At 37.9% G+C, this 7946-nt stretch overlaps 1 protein-coding gene across 1 annotated transcript; it reads left to right on the top strand.

Annotated features, from left to right (window-relative positions):
* The first annotated feature begins 200 nt into the window (after window positions 1-200).
* MRPS17 (37S ribosomal protein S17 mitochondrial) lies at window positions 201-4957 on the top strand. The gene is made up of 3 exons (XM_051217063.1): window positions 201-330; window positions 1120-1387; window positions 1434-4957. The coding sequence occupies exons 2-3, from the start codon at window positions 1127-1129 to the stop codon at window positions 1689-1691; spliced, it is 519 nt and encodes a 172-aa protein (XP_051065702.1). The 5' UTR covers window positions 201-330; window positions 1120-1126; the 3' UTR covers window positions 1692-4957.
* Window positions 4958-7946: the final 2989 nt, after the last annotated feature.

Genomic DNA, 7946 nt, shown 5'->3' with positions numbered 1-7946 from the left:
CCCACGACCTTTTGAACATTGGTGTCGAAGGCGAATTTGCCATATTCCAGAGAATAATCGAAATCTAATTGTTTATTCTGGAAGCTGTAACAAATGCTATATAGCACACGCAGTGACTGAAAATTTGTTAACAACGACCCGTTGTCATTTATTTAAAGTTGTACTAAATGGCTCACTGTAATTCCAACTATAAGTTAATTGGCCGTTTAAATGATAATTTACTTGCTCGTGTTCTGTATATTCACTCAATTTTTCAACTATTCTTTTAATCTACCACTGGCACTCTAAACACAGTCACCTTGATAAAAATACCGTCTTTTGAGTCCGGAGGTAACTGACTGGTGGTGTTGTTTGTTTGCTATCTGTGCACTAATTGAATGTCGTAGTCTTGCAGTACATGTAGTCCTACCAGTAGGGATGCAGTCAATTAACTTTTTGTTGAAAACAAAACTGCCTATCTAACTTACCATGAATTTCCTGGTGTAAATGAAAGGGTGTCCACTCGAGCTCCCAATTTTGGGGAAAATTTGACCCATTTTGGGGAAGTCGCCATAATAAACTTTGGGGAAATGGCACAAACGCCCCAGATTTCCACAGACTTGGGACGTACTTGCAAGTACGTCTAGTTTCCTTCATATGAATTCATTTTTCTTGTCTTCCGAAACAGAGAATTTACGAGGACACTCCAAAAAAGTTCATAAGCCGAGAACAAATTACTTGTCAGCTGACTATCGACTTTCCCATCGAATCATCAACGAGTGGAATTCACAACCTCAGCACGTGGTTGAGGCTCCATCCGTCGACTCTTTCAAAAGAAAGTTGGATCAACTGAGAGACCATCAGTGCCAGGACTAACATAGGCCACCGAGCCTCCTGTCCTTCCCAAACTGTAACTGTATCTGGAGCGGTTAACCGCATCAGATACTAATATTGACATAAAGTGTTTTTGATGGAAATTCAAAATGCTAATGGGTCCTTGAGGATTATTTTCATCTGAGCGCATAGTATTATTTACCTGAGCACAAGTTTCTTTTATAGTCTAGATAGCTTGTACTCTTTTCAGTGAATGATCAGTTACAAAATGCTGATATAATTGTTTTTTATTTCTATGCGGTACAGATCAAGTATGGTCCGATATTGGAAGCATCGTGGTGCGAAAATACTCAAAAACATAGAACCGCATATCCAGAAATATTTTCCTTATCACAAGCCTGAGCTTGGAGGTACTTCCCCTCAGCATGCTAGTATAACGGGGAAAAAAGCAAAAGTACCTTTCGATTATGCGATTGGGCAGATAGTGCCGTTTTCACAAAGCTTAACATCATCATTCCCAAATATTGTTAAGGTCCGCTTGCACAAGCTCTGCTTGAATCGTTTCCTGATGAAGGTAATTTGCTATCGTCATGTTATCGATTTATAAATGCGACCTACAGTATTTTTATCAAACAGCAACATACTGGGTTCATACACAAGGCTCTTCGGTCAACATTGGAGATATCGTGCTTATTGAAAAGGCTGACCCACCAATGGCATTCAATACCATGTACAAACTAAAGAAAGTCGAGTTCCCGGTTGGTAATCTGATTGATCCTGTCACAGGACTACAATCCGAAGGTCCCGAGTATTCCATTGAATCACTGAGGTCTATTCTGAATCAAGAGAACAATACATTGAAAAGTGTTGAAAACTAAATGCATTTCTACTTTATTTTGAGATAAATATTTGCTTTTTTTTCAATATAGGGTTAAAGTGTAGCAACGTATTGACTCTTATTAAAATACTACATTCCTTATGTTTTAGTAGTATATTTTTACAGAAATAGTGGCAAGAGGCTCATGACCATCCATTAGAGAATATAATTAGTTTTGTTTTATCGTGTAGGCAGGAATTAAACCAAAATATTAAAAGTCGAATAATCTCATAATCTCTTGATGTTCATTTCATACTGATAGCCTTTTACCTGGTTTTTTATATATTGTCAAAGTGTTTGTGTTTATTCTTGTTTTTATCTGTCTTACAAACACTAAACACTTTGCGACCCTAATTTTCATACTCAGTTGTTTAACAGTAATCTGGACTTTCCTGCTGTATTTTATTTATGAGTCTATTAGGTACAGTATGGCAAAAGTTACGCACTTAACAATGCTGTTAGGGTAAGAACTTATAAGAATAAATTTTGGTAGTTATTTGCATGTTATTCAAGCGACTTCAGAAAACTATTTGTTGACTCTTAGTTCTATGGTACTTTTGATGCAGCTCCTCCCTAATAATAAGTTTAAAATTAATGCTTATCACCGATACCCACTTCCATGCTTTTACAGTATGGCTCTTCATACTTAATATTACTTAGGCACCATCCTCAAGGACTGATGTGGTTAGCTTGAAGCAAGCCGACAATTTTTTTCACTTATTGCGGTTTTAACATTCGGCAGAAACTCCATGTTGACTTACCACACAAAGCTATGATGTCCTAAGCGATGATTTGAAATTATATCAATACCTGTATTAGGTCAACTCACTGCAGGAGCCTGTTTGGAGTACACAATCTGTAAAGACACTATTAACGACTGCTTAAATTAGAAACAGGTATCAGTTACTCCAGCTCGGTGTTCTTATTGACATTTTCGAATGTCATGAAAGCGTTCAGCTTGTATTAACAAATTCGAATTCCTAATACTACTGCAACGGTAGTCACAAAAACATTGACAAGTGGTAAAAAGAGTATTAGTAGTATGTGCAGGGAGTCTTTTAAGAAAGTTCCTTTGATAAATTTCGAAAGTGTAATAAGAAGACAAAGATTATTAGAGCTATGTGATATATTAGCGCGACACTTCAAACAATCAGATCACACATATACTTGTTAAGAATATTAGTATATAAAAATAAAAAGTCAGCTAGACAAGAAATAGAGGGTAAGAGAAGACAAGGATAATAAGGAAATGATGTGAAGACAATTTGAAACCTCAGCACTCTGGATAATAAGCTAATACTACCAGGGTAGGTTTGAGGTGAGAACAAGCCACTTTTGAATACGTAAAGGATGTTAGAAGTATATCTAGGAAGGGAAGCTGGCCGTTCTTCTCTTATTTGCATGAGACTGATGTGATTTCGGAGTGTTAAGTTTATTCACTAAACAGTTCATATCCTTTCACAGATATAGGGATGGTTATCGGCATCCGACAGTGGTGGTCTTTCCTGACTTAAAAGCAGCATTTGACTCTATAGGCCGAGAGGTTCTGTGGCAGTGTCTGTCATTGAAAGTGTGCCTCAGAAATACATAGACCTTGTGAAGGCTCTTTACTTCAACACTACCCGTTGAGTCAGAGCTTATCGAGAACTGTCATCTGATTTTGCGACCCCACGTGGTGTCCAACAAGACTGTCCACTATCTCCCTTTCTGTTTAATTTCATCATAGACCTACAGCTGGAAATCACGTTCTCATCGACTGGATTTTTAGGAATCGGTCTTCTAGGATGTCCACTTATCGACTTAGAATACGCAGATGACATAGTCCTATTTGTTGAAGACACTGATAAATGCAGTCTTTTGGTAGCAGTAAGCAAGTTGTTGCTTCATGACCGGCCTGTGTCAACACATGAGCTAAGGATAGGGAGTGAAGCAGTCGAATGCGCCGACAACTAACTTTGAGAGTCTGATCAGCCCTAATGGGTTGGTATCTGACAAAATCTCTCCACGGATCCCGAAGGCTCGTTTGGCTTTTGCCAACTTACATGAGAAAGCGAGATATCTGTCTATCAATAAAAGGACGAGCATACTGCGCCGCAGTCCGGTCTGTTTTACTTTACGGTTGGGAACTGTGGTCATTAATGGTAGAGGATGCTCGTAAGTTACTGGTACTTGATCACAAATGTTTTGGAAATACTGCTCGCATCTGCTGGGATCACCGGGTAAGTAAAAATGAGGTTAAACATAGGGTATTATGGTTAATCAGCTGATGAGGTTGTGAATCTTCATCGACTGAGATGGTTGGGCCACATCTCATGTATTACCACGACACACAATGTTGGCCAGTGTTGGAGACAGATGAAAACAAGTTAGGGGCAGCCAAACCAAAATGTGGCACCAGTCCATAAAGTCACCAACTCTTGGTGTGAGCCATGTTGGTAGATGCAGACTACCTGGTTGGGTTCCGCGCGACTATCGTAACCAATAGTTGGAGACTTTGAGTGACAATGGCATAGGTGTATGTAATCTCTGTCTTCCCTTAAGCCGTGAAATTAAAATCATATCTTTCTACGAACTAATTCTTTCTTTTCGTACTATATTCTTATATGCAACCTTTCTTCCATATATTACTACCACTGAAGTAACTACTTCTATGAATTTGATGTTCATCGTGTTGTGCTAATGAGGTATGGCAAATTGGACCGATGCATATATGTGCCTGGTCCTACGTTGTAGCTGACTGACTGATAAGGAGGGAAGTGTACATAATTTCCCCCTAAATTCATCACAATAAACTAACCGATAAACTTTTGAAGCGTTCATGCAACTTTGAAAACTGAACATCCAAACCGAGATGAAGGGGTCAGTAAAGTTATACGAAAGAGTTAGAATCCCAATAATCTCAATGCACCCAAGCCTTTTTACTTGTGTTGTGAGGTCGCGATACGTAACTTCTGACCTACAAGACAGTATCAAAACAAGTAAGAGGGTTAGTAATACACTAGAAGTTTTACAGCGGTGACGAGGTTGTAGATACAGATTATTCAGCTTTTAAAATACGTGGCTTGATAGATGTCAATGGACTTCGAACCAAAACAGCATTGTGACATTTCGTCTATAGTCAGAAACTGGATAAATTCACTCGCAGCACCTCAATCTCTGTTCGAAATAGATGTAAGAGATGACATGACTGGGGTAATACGAATGAAGAATTATTAAATTCGAAACACAGTATTTATTGAAAACAGACTCTTCGATAGACGTCTGAATAACTAAGTTTCTGATTGATTGTAGAGGATAAAGGACACAATAAATTAAAAAGATTTTAAAACCTTAGAAATTTCATTCCGCCTTTCGATGCTTGTCTTTATAGATACAAGCCTTTTTGATAGTTCCATCCCTAGCTTATTAAACTGGACCGTAAAATTTCGGTACGAATAGCTGTTTATCAACCCAAATCCAACAGAGGAAGCAATTTAATAAAGGTACTAACGGATAACTAATAGAAGGGATTTACTTGATAAGAAATGTAACGATATTTGTTTGCTTTGTTCCGGAAAAACGATTTTGAATTAGTATTTGTTAGACTGCCAGCAAGCGTCTGAAAGACGAGGTCCGTAGTTCAAAGTAACGATGTCATTTGATACATGAGAATAACTCATAGATTATAGAGATGAGAACAAAGGAACACATTATTCAAAGTGCAGTCGAGTGGTCAGATCTGTTAACTTCTTCCTAAATGCAAAGTTTTTGCAGGAATCGGACTGTTTTTACCTTTTAGAAGTATGAAATTCATGTATGAACTTAATAAGTACGTTATGAAATAATGAGCCAGTAAACACAAAGAATTCGCCGTAAACATAATATTACTAACGAAAATTATGTTTTACAACATGTGTACGACGGTCTATAAGATTACCACCAGTGTGAGTAGTTGTGCGACACAATGCAAATAATTAACTGAAGAGTTTGGTGGATGGATATGCTGATACAAGCAATATAAATATTCATAAACAGACCGGTCTTAGACAAGATAATTGTTACTTGTAGAAGTAGGAGTCCGATGAAAACACAATGTTCTGCGGGTCCGACTGCAACTGTTTTGATTTTAACTGTTTATTAATTGCACATACAGAATCCGTGGCTAGTATTCTGACACGGTGCAAATAAGATTATTTCCAAATCAAAAGTGCTTCGAAATCCATCACTCCAGTAATAAGTGGTTCGCTTCAGTACTAACCTTCCACTTATTTAGATGTAATCGCTTCATTGGACCGGCACAAACGATCCCTTGATATCAGTCTGACAAACGAATCGCGGTTAGCAGTCATTTACTAAAAGAATCGCTGATTTTATGAGGACTTATATGTGTCATGTAACTGCCATAAAGTTAAGATTTGTGTAGATTTAACCTCATATACGAACTGTACATTTAAAAAATCTTCGATTCGGTGGTCAAGACATTAAGGTCTTCAGTCCTAGTTAAATTCATAATACAAAGTGATTTACTAGTCAAGTTCAATACTTCGTGCAATTTTTTAAAAATGGCTCTGTAAAATGTATGCACGCACTTAATAAAAGGAAAGTTATTTGCTGATACGTAATTCGTTAATAGCTGCCCATCTAACAGAGGTCAACAGACAAAGTCTTTCAGAATAGAAATATACTGTATATTGTTTCTTACGCTTCAATAATAAACTAAGTAGAGCCTAGCCCATCAAATTAATGACACTGATTACTAATTGTGACCTTCCTATCCTATTTAGACATTGTATAGTATTGAGAGTTCCTCAGTGAGTAAATTGAACATGTGTAACGTTCAAAGACGTCCAAGAACGTCGAGCAAATGAAATAAGCCGTTTCCAACCCTTTGTTAACTTTCAACGGCTGCAATCCACAAAGCACTTCGAAATCGACCTTCTAGACCTGAAGCACAATTATCTTCAAATAATTAACGTCCGTTTCCACAAAGTTGACAGCTAGAAGAATCCACCGAACGGTGGGGGAACCTGTCAATCTTAACAACACTCGCTTGGTGTTAGGAGACAAGAGATGCATTAATTAGTCCGAAACATGATTGCTGTCGAAATCCCCTTCACATCTGTGAATTTCAACATAACCAAAGCCGAGACCACTGACGATTATAGTGTTTCCGATGTCCTTACGATTATCTGCGGTCGGATAACCCTACAAATAACTGCAGCACCGTCAGATATATGCACATAAATTGGTTTACTCGCATATATTCCAATCGAAAGTCAGGTACAGCATAGCATCAGAAAATATTATGCTTCATTAAACATGACACTTTAGTAACAGCTTTGTAATATTTAAACCATACCAGAGGAACCCGCAATACTAGTAGTGAAGGGGGGTGTAATATTTATTAGCCAACCTCGTTTGCGGGAAGGAATAATAACAGATATTGGCTATCCCTAAAACCATATTACTTCCGTCACGTCTTATTAGTCGGAAGGACTTTTTACTTTTATCAAAGATGTCGTAGTCCGCCATGTTCTTCAGCGACAGCAAACCATACACGACGCCTCTTCCTCACTTTGGACTGCCCACCGAAATAGATTGCGTTGGAAGAACTGTGAATCACTTTGAATTTCTAATTGGAATTTTCTGCTAAAAAACGTAACGCCGTAAAACTTGTGAAAACTGGATCTTCACCGAACAGACCGTGAGCACAATTACAGCTTACTAGCTTGTCACAGAAGACAGTAAAGTCAAGGAGAACTTGGTCACAATTTCGACGTGCCACTAACTCGAGATTATAGCATCTAGAAATTCCGTCTGTCTAAGAATGGCCAACGAATCATTTTGTTACTTAAAGATATCCGAAACACTCTTACCATTTGCTAGAACTGACAATAGAAGACACGAGAAATGGAATTCAACATGTTATTATTGGAAATTTATGTACAAATAGTCGCTTCATACAAAGCAGTTGAGGGTGGGAATCAATCTTGAGGCATGGAGCGAGCGAGACACCAAACCCAAGTGGAAAGACAGTGGTACCAAGATTAATTTCGAACTTTTTTCTTTCCTTTAAATGTCGCCTGATGAGTAGTCGAGTTGAAGGAAAGAAAGGGATTAACAGTGAAATAACATTAAGAAACTCAATCTCTGAATAACCACTGATTAGAATCTAGAACTAAAATGGGTGATGCATAATGATGATCACTAGATATAACATCCTCATCAACACTGTCTACGGTTGTATTTGACAAGAGATCGCAATAACTAGTGTTCG

The sequence above is a fragment of the Schistosoma haematobium genome, chromosome 6, assembly GCF_000699445.3.
Source record: "Schistosoma haematobium chromosome 6, whole genome shotgun sequence".
NCBI classification, from domain to species: domain Eukaryota; kingdom Metazoa; phylum Platyhelminthes; class Trematoda; order Strigeidida; family Schistosomatidae; genus Schistosoma; species Schistosoma haematobium.
Note: the sequence above shows the minus strand (reverse complement) of the source record. Positions and strands in the feature narration are given on the sequence as shown.